This window comes from Ipomoea nil, unplaced genomic scaffold (assembly GCF_001879475.1).
Source record: "Ipomoea nil cultivar Tokyo-kokei standard unplaced genomic scaffold, Asagao_1.1 scaffold2159, whole genome shotgun sequence".
Lineage (NCBI taxonomy): Eukaryota > Viridiplantae > Streptophyta > Magnoliopsida > Solanales > Convolvulaceae > Ipomoea > Ipomoea nil.
Genome location: NW_017618587.1, coordinates 165,174 through 186,691, shown reverse-complemented (window position 1 = coordinate 186,691; position 21,518 = coordinate 165,174). Strand labels below are relative to the sequence as shown.

The following is a 21,518-nucleotide window of genomic DNA, read 5'->3' as shown; positions in this document are numbered from 1 at the left end:
GTGAGAATTCTAATTTTTTTCCACATTATATTGTGTGGCAACCGGCAAGGTTGTTCCAATCCTTTACTAGCTAGCATATATGTATTTATGCAGTCTGCTTTAATTTTTTTTTTCACTCACCCTTGTGTGATGGGTTTGCTTGCTTATTTCATATATATGCTCTTCATTTTTCAAATAAAATGCATCTCCGATCCAAATGAATATCTATCTATCTGATCTGCAATAAATTTGACACTTGTTTGGGGTGTCCTCAACTCCTCCTTTATAGAAATTTCATTTTGGAAGTTGTCTGGTTTCAATGTGTGTTTGTTAGCATATATAGTCCTAAGCCTAGGTTACTGTTACGTTGTACAGCTCCTGGCCCCAGATGCATCACTGATCTGAAACACTTCAAATCAAATTCAAGGAGTCTACTGCGTGTACTGATCAAGAGGGTGCGTGGGAGATCGATGTTCTCAATCCTTGTTGTAATTTAGCAGGTATGTATTGATGTCCTCACTGATATATATATTCGGATGGATCGGATATCCTTTAATTTATTGTTCTCCATATATAGATATATCATTTAAACTAGTACTTTGCTTTATCATTTGAGAATTAAAACGGATTACTTCGATCTGATCTGTTCGGATGGATGAGACGAGACGAACAATGATTATAGCCTACCTGATAGATAGAATCTGAAAACACTGATCCAGATTTACCTGGAACAACAACCAAGGGCAAGAAATTAAACTAGCTTGTTACTGTGAATATATAGAGTATGTAGAATAAAATAGGAGAAGAAATAGCATACCAAATTAAATGTCATGTATTACACCCAAAGTATTCCTAATGTAGTGCAAATTAAATAAATACAATGAAAATGTTGGGCAATTTTCTTAGTGCACTACTGGAAATTATGGAATTTTCAACCACCGGAAAGTAATCTTAAATCAAGTTAATATCAAAAAGTGTTCGAAAATAGCAACAAAGGTTTTTCTGGATATCAAAAGTGGTCGGAACAAGACTTTCAACTTGATTTAAGATCATTTTTAGGTGGTCGGAAATTTCATAATTTTCACTAGTGGTGGAAGGAATTATATTCCTCTTCACATTATATTGTTTGTGTGTAGTCACTAGTCAGTGCATGCCCAATTTCAGATCAGATAGGATGTCTGCTGTTTTTGTAAAGATTATTTTAATGTATAGGGGGGAAAGCAAGCATCTAATGGAGAGTAGGAGTGATGATTCAATGCAACGTCGTAACAAATTAAAGATGGGCTTGCTCAAACTTTTTTTTTTTTTTTTTTAAAGTTACAGAAAGCATAATTATATATATTGATGAGTGCATGCAGGTAGCTTTGATCAATTGTCAGTTGTTGTAGTACAGTTTAGTAAGACAGTCACAGTCTTATGATTAATCTCTTACTTTTCATCATATATATCGTCCACTTTAATTTATTAATTTATTCGATGCATGCATTAATGTATAATAACTTATAAACTACACATAAAAATTTAACTGTAATTAAATTCATGATCATTAACTATGAGAATCATGCTTCATCGGCTTAGCACAAGACAAAAAAAAAAAATCAATTATTTAGAGACGTAGGGCATGCAGAAAAAGCAACCACACCAATGCATAATGTGAGAATAATATCAGAAATTAATGCCATGTGAAAGAGAGAGAAGCAAAAAAGAGAAAAATTGGGTGCTTGTACAAATGTGGGGAGAATTCAGAAATGTGGAGCCCACATTTAATTTTAGCCATGTGTGGTTGTCACCTTTGCGCCCAGCGGGCACGTGCACTGCACGTAGGTGCGCCCGACAGTAATTAAAATACTATTACTTTTTATTTAATTTTTCTTTTTCCTTTTTTCTTTCTCCTCCCATCTTCTCTATCGTAATCACTCTTACATTATCCTCATTCTCCCCAACTGATGCGGATGCTCTAAATGATTTAGGAGTGAATTATTAGATTGATTTGTTGTGAATGGTGCAGATAAGGTTTGAGTGATGTGAGGTGGGGAAGGCGGGGGCATGGTAGGGCCTGAGGCCACTGGAGTGCACACTGCCATGTTTGGGTATCCAAATAATAATGCACGCATGCAAATGATACTTTTTGCCGGGCGACTGTAGTCTTCTTTTCTTTTCCGATCACCTTCAATTAATTTCAAATATTTTTCAATTCTCTCCCGGCCTGGCCTGTGGCCTGCATAAATTATACATTCGTGCTGCCTTTTTCAGTCCATAAAGTTGACACCTATATATGCGCCTACTCCGATCGATCCATACATCCCATCTCATATTTATCCAGTATATATATCTCTTTCCTTGTTTTTTAATTTGTCTCCATACATTATTTCATTTATTATTATTTTAAATAAATACGACAATATTAATGAGGTACAAATATTACAGCTAGATAGATTACAGAATATATATTGATGTGATGAATCTGATCTGCTGGTACAAATTAAAATAAAGAAACTAAGTAAGTAACTGTAATTGAAATTGTATGTGGAAGTAATTAATGAGGTAGCTAGCTAGCTAACTCCGGCGGCGGCCTCGGAGATGCTCAGTAGTGAGGGTTGCCATGCGCCTTTGCATCTGCCTCCTCCTCCTCCTGCTCCTGCTGCAGAAGAAGAAGACCTATGCCTCCTTTCATGCTTTACATGCTGCTGCATATATACATTTAATCATTTAATTTCTTTTTATAGTTAGCTATGCAAGCATATATACACTACTCATTAATTATTAATTTGATCCCGGCCTGGCCTTCTCAATTTTTGACTACTATACTGTAGAAACGATGTCGGTGGCGGGGAGATTGAACAAGGAAATTAATTAATATAATTAGCAGCTGGGGGGTTTTGTGCACTACCTCAGATCTTCCAACGTAGTTAACTACTCTTGTGTTTGATGAATCTGAATAAGTAGTTGATTTTTCATGCTTCTTAACCGGCCCTGACGATGATGATGATGATAATTGCTGCTGCGAATGCCTCTTTGCCCATAACCCCTTCATTACTTCTGAATTCAAAACCAACCCATTAACAATATAATTAAAACTATACATACATACATACATACGGCGGAATAATATAATATATTAAGAAGGAATTGAAAAACATAAATAATTATTAATTAGTATGTAAAGCTAGCTAGGGCGGAAATTAAAACGCCAACTAACCTTGAGCGGTTACTAGTCTATAAACATGTCCAAGAACAAGAGTGTCTGTTGGCTTGAGGAGCTTAATACGTGTAATCCTCCGAAGTGGCGGGATATTATTTTTGGTATTGTTGGTGGCGGTGGTGGTAGTAGTAAGGAGAAGAGCGACATAGTGGCCGGGATTGGTGTTCATGATTTGGGTGGCGGAGAGAGGCCAATAGTGCTTCTCTACTCTCCCGCCAGGGTGTTGTATTACCAGACTTGAGTTGTCGTCTATGGCTTGGCAGTTCCCCATTGATTTTATTTCCTCCGATCCGCTAGGATACCTCGCTTCTTTCTTCTATATATATTTGTTTTTCTTCCGATCCGATCCTCTCTGCAATTCAAGCAAGTCTACCACAAAATTATAATAAGTATTCAACTCATCTCTCTCTATATATATAGCTAGCTACCCACACCCACCGCACCTTTTTATATTGCCACTCCGATCCATCACTTTTTCAATAAAGATATATGTTTTCTAAATACTACTATTACTAATTACATTAAATATTAAACCCTACCTGCACGCGGTAGCTAGCACATATATATATATATATATATATATATATATATATATATATATATATATATATAGATTAAGGATCAAATGAGAACACTTCTAAAATTATGGATTAATTTTGGCCCTTGATCTTTCGGGTTCAATGACCTATTTGGGGTTATTTGATTTCGGTAGCGTAATTGCTGTTTCCCAAATAGTTCAGTGGCATATTGTGCTCAAATGACATGTAATGACCTCTCCCATGTGAAAAGTATGTTTAAAAAGATACGACAATGTACTCCTTCCATTCTTAATTGATTGTCTCATTTGCTTTTTGCACGATTTTTAATACAACATAACAAATGTTACTCACTTTTCAATTTTGCCCCTCAAAAGTAGGTGTTATTTGTACGGAGTACAATTGTACTTACCTCTAGAAATTTGAAAAGTCAAAAGGGTAAATTGAGAAATGTAGAGTGATAGTTATATTCAATTTTGGAAAGTAATTTTGGAACAAACTAAAAAGGAAAGTAAGACAGGTAAAATGGGACATAGGGAGTAATAGATTAGCATTCAAAAGAAAAAAAGAATAATTTAATTAGTTTATAAAGACAAAGAACTAATTCTAAGCTCTTAGCTATGCGTGTAAATCTGTGGAGAAGATAGCATAAAGATAAGATAAGAGAGAATTTTCAAATGGTCCCCAAAACCTCATGTTTTTGTCTACACTCTACTCATTATGTGCATGTCTTTTATGTAACACAAATATGTTGTAAGATGACTCATTTCATTCACTGGTTTCAAAAAATATATATATATATATATACTTTTTTGATCAACGAGTTACTGGCCGGCCTAATGCCCACTAATGAATTATTTTTGTTGATGAGTCATCTCGATCGAACTTTATTACATTAAAGAAATGCAGAAGATGGATTCAGACACAATTAAGCTAATAATTTAAGCAACACAGGTCCAATGCTTCTGCATGTCGATCTTCTTCACAGAACTAAACTTTGCCTACAAATTTCGATAAATAATGGCCGACTCCGGCCTTTTCTATACATTACTAAGATCATAGAACTAAACTTTGCCTACAAATTAAATTAAAATTAAGAACAAGAAAAGAATTATTATAAGTTTAAATTTAATTAATCCCCTTGAAAAAAAAAAAAAAAAAACAAGAAAGAATTGAAAAAGATGGAGACAGTTTTTGTTTATATATGTATGTTGATGGCATCCAGCTAGCTGCAGCTGCGCGCTTTATGCAGATAGCACTATATGTAGTTCCGTCGTCGTGTGCGGACCGGAGCTGAGAATCCGCCGGCCGCCTTCTTACTAGTACATATTTCTGTTTCCCAACAAAGCAACATAAAGATTGATAAAGGCAGCTTTTTAATTTAAAGACAACATCTATCTATATATGTATTTATTTATTTAAGCTCAATCTTCTCATCTTTCCCTTTATGTCTACGCCCTAGGGTAGTATGGAATCTTTAATTTAATGTTTACAACACTCACCCAACATCTCCTTGTGGATGGATGTCCATTTTGTAAAGCCATGCTGGCCTGTCCTACTGTACGTGCCTAAGCTAGCAGCGCAGCTGTATGTTTTCTAAAACCTTAATTAAATCAAAATATTTTGTTTTAATTTGGTCATCACAAACCAATTCAACCTGCTAATATATTGTTCAGACAGTATATTTCTCTGATCTGTATGTTTAATTTGTAGAAGCAATACTTGAAATATATATATATATATATATATATATATATATATATATATATATATATGAATTGAATAAGGTTGACATATATAATGTGGAAAATTTTAATTTTATTGGATCGGAGTATTTATATAATTACCTAGCTAGCTTGAAAGATGAATATATCTAAGAAAAGAAAAAAGAAAAGAAAATAGAGGTGGAAGATGAAATTAAAGGAACGTGATGATTAAAATGTAGTTTATATATATATATATAGCACTAAAACATACATACAGGACATCTTTCCTTTCCAACCCCAAAAATGGAGAACAAGAATATGAAAAAGCTGGACCAAAAATAATGTGTGAGGTTTTTGTGTCGTCTTCAAGTCGGAGGAATGAGAGACAATTCATGGTGCTCTTCTGCACGTACTACCACCATTGCATGATTTGATTTGGTGGTCACACTGCACTACATGCAATGTGTGTGCAGTGTAAATTTAATTTGATGAAATGAAATATTTAATATTTAATTACATGCAGTATATATAACACTCCTCCACTAGCTAGTAGTAGTAGTGCTCGCTGTTCATCAACTTTTTTTGTTTTCACTTTTGGTGTTGTTCCTAGCAATGCAAGCTAGCGCATGCAATGCATGATATAAAGCACGCATAAATAAAGCTAAGGAATCTCCGATCCGTTTCAATGATGAATGATCGATATGATTATTGCTTTTTGTATCTGGTGGGCAACCAGCCTAGCTAACTGGCTACCGGCCTCATCACTGCAAAGTGCAAACAACTATTATATCAAAGCTGGATTTGTACTGTATTTGTAAATACAATATTACTCCCATCAATCCTAGCTAGCTACATACTTTTTTTGAGAACTTCAAATACACACTCATCATCACTGTACGACTATAATTTTGATTGATTTCACATAAGAATCAGCCAAACAAGTTTAAAGTAAAGAAAATACTATTTGTACATTCAAATTCTACTCCCAGTTTTTATCCCTTCTCATAATTTTAGATATAGATAATTTTTTTTAGAATTCAGATAAAAATGTTCTATTCATATTTGTTACATTAGGGAGTATAATTGATAAAGTAAAATTTGAGAGTAACCTAGTTAAACTAATGGATGGTTGAATTCAATTCTTTAATTTGGTGGACACTATTTCCGTGGAAGGTCTATCTCTCTGGACTTCCATTTGCGGCGCGGCTATTACCTCGATCGCAAATTATGTTGTGCAACCGAATGCACCATGGTGCATACGATGCAAAACGACGTCGTTTTGATTAAAAAACGCGCGTCCCACTTGAAAAAGAAATCAGATTCGATTTCTGGTAATAACGTTTTTATATATTTATAAATTCATAACTATATATCCACAAATTCATAACTATATATCCACAGTGAATGAATGAACTAAATATGCACAATGAATGAACTAAATATCAACAATGATTGAACTAAATATCCATAAATTCATAACTATATATCCATAAATTTATAACTATATATCCATAAATTCATAACTATATATCCACAGTGAATAAATGAAGTAAATATCTACAATGAATGAACTAAATATCCACAATGAATGAACTAAATATCCATAAATTCATAACTATATATCCACAATAATGCTATTGTCGAAAATCGAACCTGAATTTTTTTTTTAAAGTGGGACGCGCATTTTTAATCAAAACGATGTTGTTTTGCATCGTATGCACCATGCGCATGGTGCATTCGGTTGCACAACATAACTATTGCACCTCGATCGCTCTGGATTTTACTTTAATTTATAATTGGGCCTCACATACGCATTGGCCGTCTTTTTTCTCATCATGGGCTGCCAATATAAATCCTTCTCAAATGGGTTTCTTCCTCCTTGCCAAAATTGGCTCTTTCACTTTTTAACTTTTCATATGGGCGTCCGATCTTGTGTTACTTGAATTTTATTTCGAATATTCAAAATTTTCAGGTGATCTTTTTTTACACACAACATTTGAATCAAATTTAATTTACATATATTTAATTTTGGTGAAATTATTTCAGGTTAATTCGAGTTAATTTAGATATACCTAAAATTTAATTTTTATCAATTTTAAGCTTTTTTAATGATTATATTATTTGTATATTTATATTTTTTTTATATATATTATGAAACTAAAAATAAGATAAAATATTAATAACTAAGTAAGAGCCTTACGAATTATTAATTATAAATACATTTAAAACTAAATATATAATTTACATTTTTATATTTATAACAAAATTTCGGTTAGTTCGGGTTTCAGATCGGATAAAATTTTAATATCTCATATTAAACTATATCAGTGTTTTAGACTATACTTATTGTGACCTTATATATATTTTGTGTTTACAATTACTCAATTATTATGAATGAGTTTTGGTTGTGAAAATTGTGATATATCGCGTGCATATGGCGAATTGAATGTTATCCTTAAGAATCAGTAGGATCAGAGTTTCGAAAAATACGATGACAGGCTGAAAGATAGGGATCCAAATGCTAACGTTTACGTTGGTGACCAAGAGACGACCAGAATCTAGTGGTCAGCATGCCATATATACCATAATAATCTGTCAATGCATGCATGCATGAATGCATGTGCCACAGTCACAGACACTTCCTTTAACCAATTCCGCTTCCGATTCATCGCCCACCACAGAATTTTCCACCATACATTACTCAACAATATCTATCTATCTCATAAATTTTCTGGCATTGGACAAGGATCTAGCTGGACCACATTTTTATTTTGCCATGGCAGCTGGCTCAACATTGTCACGTGCTCCATAACTCCATGAATAGGAAAAAGGTCCAGTAAAATATGTGTTAGGTTAGATTACTTGTGTAGAATATGAAAACTAAGATTTGATCAGTAGACTGATTATACAAATCACGATTTACCTCTAGACCTCTAGGGACGAAGTTCAGTACGTGGACATAGTATTAATTCGGTGAACCTGAAATCACATAAGCATAAATAAATAAAAATAACAGCGCATCTCATTTCATTTCCACCGGCATATATATATATATATATATATATATATATATATATATATTAGTGTTACTCAATCATTTTTATAAATAAAAATGTTTGATCATATTCACCAACCTTGCTACCTAACTTTAAACAATAGACAGCATAACTGCAATATATAAATGAAACCCTTTTGTCTTGATCATACGAAGTTGCCAAAGCGCTCCTAACATTTAATATCCATTGCCATTTTGTCCCATTCTTTTTCTCTTTGTTTTTTTTTTTTTTTAAACAACTTTTTATGACCTCTTTTGTATTATCCTATCATAGAGATCGAAATGTTAAAAAAATGTCAAAATTAAAGTATGAAAATGTATATATAGAACACGTACAGCTAGCAAGGTCTAACTAATAATGCTGTCATGCATGCTATCAAGTTTTGTTTATGATTATAGTTTACATGTGTCATTATTTTGTTCCAAAACATCATTGACTAAGAAAATTAAACCCCATAAATATTTGAAATATAATTAAACACCTCTAAACTATTGAATTGAAGTAAATATCATTTAGAAAGAATTAAGGAAAAAAAAAGGAGGTATTTAGGCCACAAACTTGGACAGAGAAACCTCCAGAAATTAAATAATATTCATAGAGAGGAAGTGAGAAAGACATATGTGGCGATGATTGTTTAGGTAAGGTGATGTCACTACCAAAATCCTTTTAAGTCTTCGAATGCACTGTCTTTCCCTTTACACCTGCCAGGCCACAAACCATTTTATTAACCTATTGTTTTTGTTTTTCCCTTGAATCTAACTACCGTTGACTGCAACAAATTAAAAAGTAGTCTTTTGGGGCGCAACTCTTTCTAAAATATAATCTTTCATCTTTTTATCTACTTTTATTCGTATGTCAAATCAAAACATCTCAATACGATTTTTTCTTACAACGACTATACATCAACACCGACGTGGTTAAAATTTGCCACCGCGCGCATAATTACTGCTATGACTTATGTTGTTTTTCAGAAAGTCCAAAACTCTTATCTCTGGAGATTCTCCAGTCACTAGTATGTCTTGGTTGGTCATCTTAATTGCAGAGGTAGCAGTTGTCCTATATATACCATTTTCTGACAATTTCTTTGAATTTTCAGTTACCTGCTTCACATAGGTACCACACTATATATCTAGTACGTACGAGTGGTAAATATTTCTTGGAAAGTTCAGGTCATCATCTCCATTGCTAATTAAATGAGTCCATCCGATCCCCAGGAACTTTTTATGTAATGTAAAGGCATAAAGAGGTGTTTCTTGGCCGGAAGAGGAAGTTTGTGTTTGATTGGTTATACTGCTGCGCTCTCTCTCAAAGATTGGTTTTGAAAAATGTATGTCAGAAAGGTCTTTGCTAATATGAGCATAAAGATGTCCTTTTGATGCTTCTCTTTTCCTTTATTTTTCTCTGATCCCACTGTCTGCAGCGCAGATTTATGCCTTCACAAACTAAATGTGGAAACTGCAGTAGTCTTGGCCATACCCAATTCTGTAAAAATTTGAAGGAGAGACAGTGAGTAGAATTATATTATCCATGAGTAGAATTAGCCCAATTCTGTTGTTGGTGATAGTAATTCTAGCTGTAATCTTCTTTCTGTTTGGTCTTTTTCATCTTCTGGTTAGATATTTGATGAAAAGGCCTTGTTTTTCATCTGTTTCTCAGTCGTCCAATAGATTCCCAGAAACAACTTCTGGCTCCCAAGCTCTCCAGCGCCAGCTACAACAGCTCTTTCGCTTACACGATTCCGGGCTGGACCAAGCCATCATAGATACCCTGCCACTGTTTTTGTACAAGGATATCATGGGTTTGAAGGAGCCATTTGATTGTGCTGTTTGTTTGTGTGAATTTTCAGGAGACCACAAGCTGAGGCTGCTGCCCTTGTGCAGCCATGCCTTTCACATCCACTGTATAGACACTTGGTTGCTGTCAAACTCCACATGCCCTTTGTGCAGAGGGGTGATTACTGGCTCTGCTCATCCATATCATCCAAATTTGTTGTTGGCCAACGACTCCTCCTCGGGCATTCATAAGACGCAAATAATTCAAGAAAATAATGGTGGTGACATGAGGGTGTTTTCAGTGAGGCTTGGAAAATTCAGAAACGTGAATGTGCAGGGGCTGGGGGCTTCGGTTTCAGGCGAAAGAGGAGGTGAAGAGGAAAGGGAAAACAGTAGTAGATGCAACATGGATGCAAGGAGATGCTTCTCTATGGGGTCATTTCAGTATGTGGTTGGTGATTCAGATTTGCAGGTTGCTCTACCTCTACCTAGTATTATTATTAGTAATGGTGGAGCCACCAAGGTTGAAGGTCCCAGTAGCAGCTCATTAGAAGGAAAGAAAATCAGTGCCAGAACTGAAGGGGAAAGCTTCTCAGTATCCAAGATTTGGCTTTGGTCCAACAAAGATAATTATAAGTTTTCTTCTAGTACAAATAATCATCCTCTGCCAATCACTAATACAACTCAATTTGTTTGATCATCTATAATTTCACACTTGACATGGCCGGAGGAGCGTGCATAGGTATTTTTTAGAGCATTTTGTAATGTAATATCTGTACCTGTGGATTGCCTGCCTGCCTGCCTGCACTATAATACAATGTCCTCTCATCTTCTTTCAATTTTGTTATCTTTACACTTTACTTTTCTAAGGAATATGTTCTGTTTTCCACTTTTACCTTAGCTTTTTGGTCTATTGTGCTTGTCTTCATTGTATTAATTAATAATTACGGAGTAGTGTATTAATTAGCTTTAATTTGAGTACTGATTATTACCGGCCCGCACCCTGTAGGAAATCATGCTTAATCTCCACTAATTACGTTTGACCAACAATTTCAATACATATATAACTTGACGCATCTTCTTCTCTTACTTTCTTTGAACTAACACAATCATGAGCTAAACCATAATTAATTATATACGGAGTATTAATGTTTCGTATTTAAAAAATAAAAAAAAAAAAAAAAACCATTTTTTTTATACACAACAACAATTGTCTATTTGAAAAAAAAAAAAAAAAAAAAAAAAAAAAAAAGGAAAAATACTTGTTTTTGAAGTAAAAGAAAGAAAAGCAGTATGATGAGGTGTGCATGTGAGAGTAGATATCGATCGTTGATTGTTACAGCTAGCGATCGATCATTTCCACCCCAGCAGCAACGGACGGGACGGCGCAGCGCACTTAGACGAAGCTGGGCCCATCTTTACCCAGGTCCATGGATGCCTTGGCCGACGCCGGAATGGAGGCGTATCTGACGGAGAAGTTCCGGTAGGCGTACTCAGTCTCCTCCTCCAAATTTCCCGGGCCTTGGTCGAAGTTGAGGGAATAGTCCAGAGGATCGTACTGAAATTTCCCTTGCCTCCCTCCGCTTCCGCTTCCGCTCTTGCTTCTGTTAAAACGGCGGATGAAAGTCTTCCATCTTGGCCCAGCCACGATCTCCGACCACTCCCGGAGCTTCTTCAGGGCGCTGATTCCTCTGCTCAACAATGATCTTTCCTCCACCTCGCCCCCCAGGGACAGCTGATGCTGCTTATGCCACCACCTCAACCCGCCCCGGTTGGCTGACCCGAAACATGGGAAGCAGCAGCAGCGCCGCTTCTGGAATAATACTACTTCCGGGCTCTTGCTCCTCGCCTCCGCATCATTATTGTATGAAACTTCACGGCCTTCCATACACAGGTATCTCACACCCCAGATCAGATTAAAAAGCTACAAACTTTGGGTATGTGTGAATAATAAAAACAGACGCGCCACCCACACACACATATATATATACATATAAAAATAAATATCCCAGTGTGTCTGTAGCTGTAGAAGCCAGCCAGAAGGGTACGTGTTACGGCCTTACGGGTACTGGGAAATTCCGGTTGCCAATCATTGATCTCCTCCTACTCCGGCCTTACTGCTTGCTTGCTTTCAAGATTTGATTTTTAAAACATAAATATGATTTGAAAGTGGTAAGGTGCGAGATAAGGACGAAGTTGGTGCATAATGATCTGGATTTAGATAGGAAAACCCCACTTCTAATCTTGCTTTGCAATTTACACACACCACTACTGCATATATAATTATTTCTTATGTCAAATCATACTTATAAGTGATACTCATAAATGATAATTGACAAATCAAATCAAACGGAAATGGTGTTAGTAAGCAACACAAGTAAGCCACGCTAATACGCTATAGCCTATTAAAGGAGCCAGCTGAGCTGGGTTCTCAACATATATGCTGTTGCAGGATCCGGAGTATATTCTCAACTAACATATATTCCTTCCATTCACCAGCGCAGCTTTACAACTTTAATTATAAATGTGAAGAAAATGAGACAATAATTCAGGAACTTTTATCCATAACAAAGCATTAACATTAGATTGAAACAGCTAGCCAACATATTACACACACATATATATATGGACTCCAGGTAGGTTCATAATATAATACAGGATAAGTAAGTAGGTCAATTCAAGATTCCAATACGTAGCATGCATTTGAACATTATTAGCAGCAAGATGTTACATTATATTGCCAAAGCTTCCCAAACATGAATTTTCAGAAACAACTTCCCAGCACTGTCTGTACTCTCTGTGTCCAAACAAACTGCCCCAAGAATTGCCCGGAAAGCTCCACACACCACTGAAGGAGTTGTGGAATTGGTATTGGACGAAACTCTAACTATATTCTGCAAATTCAACCGCATTCCATCTCCTGCACATGAAGTCTCCACCTTTGACGCTTCGGAAATTTTATCGTTGAGGTCGCTGGAGGAAGTGTCAATGTTGTGTACTAGCAACAGCATTGACACCGATATCTCGATCACTTTCTCTCCCAGGATGCTCAGAGCTTTGTTATTCTCCTCTGAGTACGAGGAATGCGTCATAGCACGTCGAAGCAACCCAACATTCTCAAATGTATAGCTATATACACAGTACAATACTAACATCGTTACTTAACCTTCACCCAAACCACCAAATTTCATTATTCCAATTCCCACACTGCACTTCTTCACAAAATGTATGGGGTGGAAGAAATTAAACTTACTTGATTTGAGCTTGAAGGGTATCGAGAGCAACGGAGAAGGGGGACTTGGAGAGTGATGGATCAGCATTAACCTATAGAAAATCGGGTCCAAATTTCAAAATATCAGTTTCAGTTTTATTTGTGAAGAAATAATAAACCCTTCCACCCTAAAAAAAAACAAGTAATTAAGGAAGGCTTTGCCTGGAGAGAGGAGCAGATCGCGGCGGCTACGAGGAAGAAGGTGGAAATATAATCCCGGGAAATCATGATCTTCATTCTTCAGTCAGTATAGTGAAGTTGAGTTGATGAGTTCTACTTCTTCCGAAAAGTCTTCCCTCTGATCGACGGTGGAATTTGGGAAAGTAAAAAATCGCAAGTTAATCGACGACAGTCTTTACTCTTTAGGGAACTAGATTCGGGCCTGTTTTACTTTTAGTTTTGGGCTTTCTGTAATCAGTCATTTAGTCCAGTGGATAAGTCACTCCTTTCTCATTCTGCTAGGACCCTCCAATTCAGCCCAAATCTAGACTAATAATATATAAATCTTGGACTAAACTTATATTTATAGCTAACTTTTGTAGTGTTGTTAAGGGTTCTGAGTTCAACTTAGAGCCAATATCATCAGTGGTGTTAACGAGCCACTACACAAATATACAAAAATAAAATTGTACTCCTGCTATTTATTATAATTTTTGTGGCAGTTTAAACACTTGATCTTCATAAAAGTGGTCAGTGGAAACTGGAAAGAATAAGATAATCGGTCAATTTGAAAAGACTTTTGTAGTAATTGAAGTGAAAATGGGTGTTGGGTGCAGCCTTAGAAATACAAGTCCATCAAAATCCTATCATCAACACGTAGCGATACTACACAAATATACAAAAATAAAGTTATATTTTATGTACTAACTATAACTCTTAGCTAATTGTAAGCATTTACTCGATCTTAACAAAGAGTTATGTTGGATGTTGATTTAGAGCGCTAAATTCAACATTCTGCCATCAAAATGTGGTAGTAATTACTATGCAAATATAAGGACATAAAGTTGAGTAGTCGCAATTATTATTGAGTATAGTTTTTGGTGTAGTGATAAACATTTGATCTTGACAATTAGTATCAGCTTTTGACATAGTGATAAAGCACTTAATCTTGTCAATTGGTATAAAAATGGAGAGTTAATTCTAGCGGAGATCCCTTATTTTTTGTGGCAATTTCAAATTTATTCATTGACTATCGTTTTTGCCATTTAATTAACACCCTAAACTATCATATTTTGGACACTTTTGGTCCTTCCAATGACTTCTTCGGTGAAATCTATTAGGCAAGGGTATTTTTGTCTCTTCAAAAAATACATCGACTTTCTTAAAATAAAGTTTCACCTTAAAAAAATCATCAAAAGAACCAAAAAGTGTTCAAAATGTGATAGTCTGGATTGTTAAATGACAAATTCGATTGTTTGAGACTAAATTTGAAATTGTAACTAAATATAAGAGACATCCGCTAGAATTAACTAACAAACGAATCATAAGTTAATTATTATACATGTACAAAAAAAGTTAAATTTTTACTACTCCGTACTAATTATATCTTTTGATGTAATGATTTAAAAAAATAAAAATTATCTTTAAGTCTTAACTTCTATTTATACCTTATAGCGTCGGGATAAAAACATACATATTCTCGCATGAAGCCATGAAGCTGAAGGCACATGGAAGGAGTTGATAAAGTGCTTAAATTTGATTATTTGAGAAATGCATCTAGACGCTTTTTGGTTCTCTATATTGTTTAATTTGAAACAAATAAACCAGGTGGACGGAGAGGAAGAAAATAGCACAATTTATATTTTGTCTTAAATTTTGCTTTGATATAGTTTTTTTAGACTAATTTTCTGTCTTATTTTTATAGCTAAACGACTATTGAAACATTATATTGATGATTCAATCACAATCTTGTATATTGTACATACTTTCTTGTATACTAACAATTTGTTTCTTTTGATTTACTCTTTTTTTTAGACATTGACATCATGAAATGTAATAATTTATACATTGCATTTACTTTTTAATATACTTTATAAATTTTACATTTCTAATATTTTGATCATTTTTATTGGTCTTATCTTGCGGTTAGCAGATTCCATGAAATTACGTTTTCTCATATTTTTCGTAGAAAAAATAAGTGTGAGGAATTCTTTGCGAAACTCAATCAAGTGGGGTAGTTCAGTACGTCCTCGATGAACCCTTGGAGGGGCTCATCAACCTCCTCACGGATGATGCCAGGGGAGCGACCTCCCACAAATCAGATATATAACCTCTAGGCGTAACTTCTCGTACTTCACCCAAAAAAAATGTTATTGTAACTTTGTTATTTTTTTCGCATTAAACATTTAAATTTACTGTTCAGTGCATGAAATTTATTAAAAATATTGTAGTGTAATTATTATACATAAGAAAGGATTAAGGATGAAATTCAACGCATGCATGTATCAGACCCCATCTCATATATGAACCTACCCATGTTTTATGAGATTCACCCTGTAACACATATTATAATTACTTAATTAGCTTAATTAAGTATATACGTGTTGGGTTTTCCAAAAAAAGTATATACGTGTTGTCAATTTCATATATCTGTAGAGATTCTATAATTATTGCATGTTAAATTTAGTCTAAAGTTACTGCCGCATGGCATATCGATAATTTTGGAGACCTAACTATATAAACTACCAAAAACAGTAGACCAATTTGACAAGGTACAATGTACATGTATAACCCAATTTAAAACAATAATAATAATAATAATAATAATAATAATAATAATAATAATAATAATAATAATAATAATAATAATAATAATAATAATAATAATAATAATCCGTACTGTTATTGGCTAGACTATTTGGATTTCAAACGTGTTTACTAATAATGCTTATATCATTGACTAAAGTCGGTGTAGTAAGATGAATCGTTGATAGATATATGTTTGTTGTTTGTATATTATAAGTTTATTTTGAATTGAAATACACTAAAAGTGAGTTTGAATCAAAATATAATAAATTACTTATATATTGATATGGGTAATTCCCGCTAAGTAGTAGGATGTATGTACCGTATGTAATAGGTATGAACAATAATGTATGTAGACAAGAGGAAAATAGCTCAAAGACATCTCTTTAGAGAGAGAGTGTGTGTGTGATCTAAGGATGAAGAGAGGAAGGAACCCCCTCAAAATGAAGGGTCAAGTGCCCTTATATAGGTGCAACCAAGACGGGTTTGACCTTGACCCGAACCGTTTGACCCGTCCCAAACAGGAGCACGGTGTGTACGGGGAGCCTGAACCCGGGGTATATTCCCCATCATATTTATGTGTGTGTGTATGTGTGAGAGAGACCAAATGAGAACATGGTCGTGTAAGGATTGTGGGTGTACAGTCGAATTATTATTGTATACCATTTAGGTCATTTTACATGTTAATTGTTAATTTAAATAACTAATATTATCAAACATCTTTTTACAGTTGATACAATTCGCTAGTCAAAACCCGCTAATACAATCTGTATTCGTTAATCGCTAACACAATCTGCTAACCGTTGATTGTCAAACAATATTATCTTTATAATGTCAATTTGGCTCTTTGGTTAAAACTTAAAAGTCGTCTCCTGGGTCAGGTTGAAACTTTCAAATGATTCCCTATAATCATAAGGCCTATTTTTGAATTATATATATTGATGGAGATTTTGTTTTTAATCTTTAATTTCTTCGTTGATACGACTTTACTTGCTTATAAATTAAAGTTGAAGGGCAATTAAATAGTGGAGTTTAACTATATAATTGAATTGACCATAACTTGAAGACAACTAGAGTTAGACTTTAATTAGCGTTTTCTGCAAATTAATCGAATTCACACATATATTCGTGATGCATGCATGCATTATAATATCTAATGCATGCATGCATTAGATATTATAAGATCCCACAAATCTTAAATAGCCGATCATGCATTTCAAATAAATATATAATGTTTATATACTTTATATTTTCATCATCTCTTCATCAATTCTCCACCTTTTGTTTACATAGGCCATCCACACCCATGAAAGGGATGGCCTTGCAAAGACTATGTTGGTTTAAAAAAAGAAAGAAAGATTATATATATGGCTTCTCTGAGCATCAATATCAGCAGATTATTTGAAATTTATTCACGATTTTTTAGACTGGAGAACCAACATGACGGAGAAAGATGCAAGAGAGAGAAAGGGACATCTCCTCCTACAAGGGAATGTTATTTCTCTTCCCAATGAAAGAGAAATAAATGAGAGAGAGCAGCTGTTGTGCGCGTTTTGCGCACATCAAAGCCACGCTGGGCGCGTGCAGCCAGGCTCACTGACAAGTGTGCCTGACATGCTCCTTATTTATTTATTAAAACAATTTTATTTTATTTTTTTCTTTTTCCTCCCATAATCTCTTTCCTAATCACATTTACACAAACTTTTCAAAAATTACCAAAAAATAAAAATAAAAAAATCTACCATTGTGGATGCTCTAATTTGCAAGTCTTGACACGACAGACTTGCAAATTTTGCAACTGCCGTGTCAGGTTTGCAAAAGGAGCGCATGGCATTTATATATTATTATTATAATATATTATTAATAAATAATTTTTTATAAGTTGATGTGATAGTGTATGAAGTTTTTTTTTTAAAAAAAAAAAAATTTTAAAAAGAAAGTTGCATGGATGAAAAGTGAATAATGAATAATTTTAAATTTTGTGATGTGTCATTTTGAAAGTAAGAGAAGATTGAATGAGTGTGAATAGTCTTACACATATATTATATTATTCCGTATTAATGTAAAAGAATAACTAACGGAGTGTAATTATTTTAATATATATGTGTGGATGTGTGCACCTATACAAACACTAAAGAGCCTAAGTTGTGAAACATGCAGCATGACCCAAACAAAATAAAACTATTCATGTGTGGAATCGTTGATCGCAATATAAGATGCCTTTAATTATTTGTTTGTTTAATATGTTTGTTTTTTTTTTTTTTTGAATAAATTTTGAAGTAACAAGTTAGACATATATGTTTTCCAATGAGAGAAATGATTGGCCTCACCTCTGGCTAAGTGGCTAGCTTTCTCAATCTCTCGTTTGAATGTATTTATAATTCTTGAAAATTAAGTTTATCAGAATAAATTTTAAAAACTAAAGGAATATGTATAAAATAAAATCCGGATCAGGTGTAGTAGCCTCTTTGCTTGCGAACATGTAGACAGATTGGCCGGATCGTTGTATGAGCTCAGATCAATGGTAAAAAATGTAATGACATTTTAATAAATTTTTGCACTAAATATATTTTGTGATGTATTAAGTGATGGTCTGTGGTGCATTACGGGTTGGTCTATGGTGCACCACCAAATGTTGGTCTGTGGACTGTGGTGCACTAAGCCACTAACTATTGTCTGTGCTGCACTAAGCCACTAAGTGTTGGTCTGTGGTGCTCATGAGAATGTTTTACGGTGCATTGGACTCAAAGCACCATCAAGACTTCACGCATATCTACATGCACCAAGCACATCTAAATGTACCCTCAAATCAATGAAATTATCAAAATGCTATTGCTTTTACCAGAGGAGTCATCCGCATATATATATAAAGAGTCTAGTTCTAGTGCGGCCGCGCCTTAACGTGCGGACGCACCAATGGTGTTAGGAAACGTACAACAAAAAAATGCACAATTAGGTAAGCATCACTACAAAATGCACCATTAAGTATGCATAAATACACCACACATTGTTCGGAAACGCACAATTAGTTGTGGGAGGTATGGTGCATTTTTTTTAGATGTGTGGTATGCATAAATACACCACACATTATATTGAAGTATTGATACAAAAGGGGAGTCAATCTCTGATCTGAAAAAGTTAGAGGGGACTGGACAATTGCATCTTCACCTCTTAGTTTATCAATATGTTTGATAATAATGTTTGTTAGTTTTCCAGTTTTATGACATATACTTACTTGTTAAGACTTTATAGTCCTAGGTGTATTGCGTTTTTCAGTCTTACATTTTGTAGTGTATATTTAGTGTATGTATCGTATGCATGCATTTTTAAACTGTTTCAAAATACAAGTTCTCATTATTATACACTAAGTTACCAAATTGAACTCTTAAAAAAATAAAGAACTTGAAAGCTAAGATATTATTTAATAATGTAATACTCCGTAACATTTTACAAATTACAACTTCACTTCCATGACTCGGACTGCTAAATGATTTTTTTTTTGAATTATTTTTACCAACAAATTAACTAAATCTGTTGATTTTACAGATTATTATTTTACCAAAAAAAAAAAAAAACTAGACGAATGAATCATAAAAACTTGTGTGCTGCCATCTTAGCTTAGCTTGTATTAAGTGATTAGTTGTTTGAGCCTTCCATAAACCCTTGAAGTTTCCATGCCTAACCTAGCAACTTTCACCTGCGCGCAGGCATAAAAAATATATATACATATATAAGAAAAACAAATCTAAAGAAATGCTAATTATTAAATTAGGTAGGTATGTAGTTGCATTATATATATGCCTGGATAATGGATGTAGTGAAAATGAAATTATGGAAATTATAATAATAATAATAATAATAATAATAATAATAATAATAATAATTACTAGCCTGTGCATGGAGTGTATGGAAAACCTTATCCCCTGCAGTGGAAAAAGTTGCAGTCTGAAGTTGAGCCCCTTCTTCTTCTACGATCCTTATGAGTTGGTGCAGCATGAAGTTTGGTTTATTAGTAGCACTCATCAAAACTACTTCTAAGGTTGACTCCAAATCTCTAACTTCAATTACTGCCGATTTTAGTAATGTACAAGCTGCTGCTGCAGTTGTTGCACTCTTCTTCTTCTTTTTCTTCTTCTTCTTCTTCTCGCTGCTTTCTTCTTCTTTTCCCCAACTCATTTTCTTCTTCATCTTCTCTAGTTTCTCTACTCGTTCTCTTAATGTCTTTATGTATGTCACAGCTTGATCAAGTTGATCTTGTTGTGACAGTGATTCCTGCTGATGATACAAATTAAAAGCAGATCCAATTAATAGATAATCATAGATCGAACTGTATTTAATTTCAAACTTGTACTTAAAAATAATTAAGGTAGCTAATAATGGAACGAATGTAATTGAAGTGGATGCATATGTATATATATGCTATAGATGCTTATACCTTAGATGGGTAAAAGTGGTGGGGAGGAATAAGAGACACAAGCTTTCCACACAAATATTTCATATGAATTCTCCGCTTCCTTTCCACTGTTTTCCGATCAGGTTTTTCTGAAACACCACCTCTACTGCTAATCATCCTCATCTTTTCCTCCATCACCTACCTTTCTCAATTAAATCCTCAGATCGATCTCATATATATACTGCATGTATATATATATAGCTTATCCGACCTCGCTTAGCTTAGCTTTAATTTTCAGATCCAGATCGAATAATTAAGCTAGCTAGCTAGCTATCTAGCTGCACCTAACTATACCATACACATACATACGTACATACATACAGGCCGGCCAACCCGGGATGATAGGCGACATACAGAAATCGAAATTAAAGAGAAATTTGTCAAGCCCCGCGCGGCCGGGAAGCTAGCTAGATAGGGTTTCACTTACAAACCATTCAACATTTCTGGCATATATATATATATTCTATAAGGGGATTTTGGTAAATAGCTGCAAGTTGATTTGATTAGTGGGTTTAACTAGTTGATAGCTTTAGCTGATTCTAGAAAAGTGTTTGGTAAATTAGCGGTTAGCGGTTAGCTGATTTGGTTAGTGAGTTTAACTCGTTGATACTTGATAGCATTAGTTAATTCTAGAAAAGTGTTTTGTAAATTAGCTATTAACTTATTACATACAAAATGAGTTCCTCAAAAAGCTAATCAAAAAAGTTATTTTGTGTAGCTTTTTGAATTTTAACATTTTGAAGCAATAAATTGTTATAAAAAAATTAATTAATCAAACATTCATATGAATTATTTTTA

At 34.3% G+C, this 21,518-nt stretch overlaps 4 protein-coding genes and 1 long non-coding RNA gene across 10 annotated transcripts; 1 reads left to right on the top strand and 4 right to left on the bottom strand.

The window, feature by feature from the left end:
* Nucleotides 1–1,400: 1,400 nt before the first annotated feature.
* LOC109149304 lies at nucleotides 1,401–12,653 on the bottom strand. Its single transcript, XR_002048944.1, has 3 exons — nucleotides 12,370–12,653; nucleotides 5,870–5,875; nucleotides 1,401–1,410 (listed from the first exon to the last, which is right to left on the bottom strand). It is a non-coding gene; the product is annotated as an uncharacterized LOC109149304 (long non-coding RNA).
* On the bottom strand, nucleotides 2,405–3,647 carry LOC109149302. 4 transcript variants are annotated; one of them, XM_019297011.1, is made up of 3 exons: nucleotides 3,179–3,647; nucleotides 2,845–3,018; nucleotides 2,405–2,671 (listed from the first exon to the last, which is right to left on the bottom strand). In XM_019297011.1, exons 1-3 carry the CDS (start codon nucleotides 3,450–3,452, stop codon nucleotides 2,532–2,534), a joined length of 588 nt encoding a protein of 195 aa, XP_019152556.1. In that variant the 5' UTR covers nucleotides 3,453–3,647; the 3' UTR covers nucleotides 2,405–2,531. The 4 variants fall into 4 exon arrangements, with proteins under 4 accessions (XP_019152556.1, XP_019152557.1, XP_019152558.1 ...); XM_019297012.1 differs by having other exon boundaries at nucleotides 2,405–2,666; nucleotides 2,870–3,018; XM_019297013.1 differs by having other exon boundaries at nucleotides 2,405–2,663; nucleotides 2,870–3,018.
* LOC109149296 (RING-H2 finger protein ATL47-like) lies at nucleotides 9,290–11,138 on the top strand. 2 transcript variants are annotated; one of them, XM_019297003.1, is made up of 2 exons: nucleotides 9,290–9,523; nucleotides 10,136–11,138. In XM_019297003.1, the coding sequence occupies exons 1-2, from the start codon at nucleotides 9,437–9,439 to the stop codon at nucleotides 10,946–10,948; spliced, it is 900 nt and encodes a 299-aa protein (XP_019152548.1). In that variant the 5' UTR covers nucleotides 9,290–9,436; the 3' UTR covers nucleotides 10,949–11,138. The 2 variants fall into 2 exon arrangements, with proteins under 2 accessions (XP_019152548.1, XP_019152547.1); XM_019297002.1 differs by lacking the exon at nucleotides 9,290–9,523 and having other exon boundaries at nucleotides 9,565–11,138.
* Nucleotides 12,654–12,807: 154 nt separating the features above from the next.
* Nucleotides 12,808–13,860, bottom strand: LOC109149303 (protein NUCLEAR FUSION DEFECTIVE 2). Its single transcript, XM_019297016.1, has 3 exons — nucleotides 13,685–13,860; nucleotides 13,505–13,575; nucleotides 12,808–13,380 (listed from the first exon to the last, which is right to left on the bottom strand). Exons 1-3 carry the CDS (start codon nucleotides 13,757–13,759, stop codon nucleotides 12,984–12,986), a joined length of 543 nt encoding a protein of 180 aa, XP_019152561.1. The 5' UTR covers nucleotides 13,760–13,860; the 3' UTR covers nucleotides 12,808–12,983.
* Nucleotides 13,861–19,762: 5,902 nt separating this feature from the next.
* On the bottom strand, nucleotides 19,763–20,875 carry LOC109149300. 2 transcript variants are annotated; one of them, XM_019297009.1, is made up of 3 exons: nucleotides 20,703–20,875; nucleotides 20,159–20,542; nucleotides 19,763–19,964 (listed from the first exon to the last, which is right to left on the bottom strand). In XM_019297009.1, exons 1-3 carry the CDS (start codon nucleotides 20,853–20,855, stop codon nucleotides 19,896–19,898), a joined length of 606 nt encoding a protein of 201 aa, XP_019152554.1. In that variant the 5' UTR covers nucleotides 20,856–20,875; the 3' UTR covers nucleotides 19,763–19,895. The 2 variants fall into 2 exon arrangements, with proteins under 2 accessions (XP_019152554.1, XP_019152555.1); XM_019297010.1 differs by having other exon boundaries at nucleotides 20,159–20,539.
* Nucleotides 20,876–21,518: the final 643 nt, after the last annotated feature.

What these genes read in the sequence shown, in the direction of transcription:
- LOC109149302 (XM_019297011.1), bottom strand. Translation starts at nt 3,452, where the DNA reads ATGGGGAACTGCCAAGCCATAGACGACAACTCAAGTCTGGTAATACAA. An exon ending in TAGACTAGTAACCGCTCAAG is followed by an intron (nt 3,019 to 3,178) that starts GTTAGTTGGCGT and finishes TTTTGAATTCAG; the next exon opens with AAGTAATGAAGGGGTTATGG. An exon ending in GCACAAAACCCCCCAGCTGC is followed by an intron (nt 2,672 to 2,844) that starts TAATTATATTAA and finishes TAAATGTATATA; the next exon opens with TGCAGCAGCATGTAAAGCAT.
- LOC109149300 (XM_019297009.1), bottom strand. Translation starts at nt 20,855, where the DNA reads ATGGAGGAAAAGATGAGGATGATTAGCAGTAGAGGTGGTGTTTCAGAA. An exon ending in ACCACTTTTACCCATCTAAG is followed by an intron (nt 20,543 to 20,702) that starts GTATAAGCATCT and finishes TTGTATCATCAG; the next exon opens with CAGGAATCACTGTCACAACA. An exon ending in TCCATACACTCCATGCACAG is followed by an intron (nt 19,965 to 20,158) that starts GCTAGTAATTAT and finishes GCCTGCGCGCAG; the next exon opens with GTGAAAGTTGCTAGGTTAGG.
- LOC109149296 (XM_019297002.1), top strand. Translation starts at nt 10,007, where the DNA reads ATGAGTAGAATTAGCCCAATTCTGTTGTTGGTGATAGTAATTCTAGCT.
- LOC109149303 (XM_019297016.1), bottom strand. Translation starts at nt 13,759, where the DNA reads ATGAAGATCATGATTTCCCGGGATTATATTTCCACCTTCTTCCTCGTA. An exon ending in CGATCTGCTCCTCTCTCCAG is followed by an intron (nt 13,576 to 13,684) that starts GCAAAGCCTTCC and finishes GATTTTCTATAG; the next exon opens with GTTAATGCTGATCCATCACT. An exon ending in ACCCTTCAAGCTCAAATCAA is followed by an intron (nt 13,381 to 13,504) that starts GTAAGTTTAATT and finishes CTGTGTATATAG; the next exon opens with CTATACATTTGAGAATGTTG.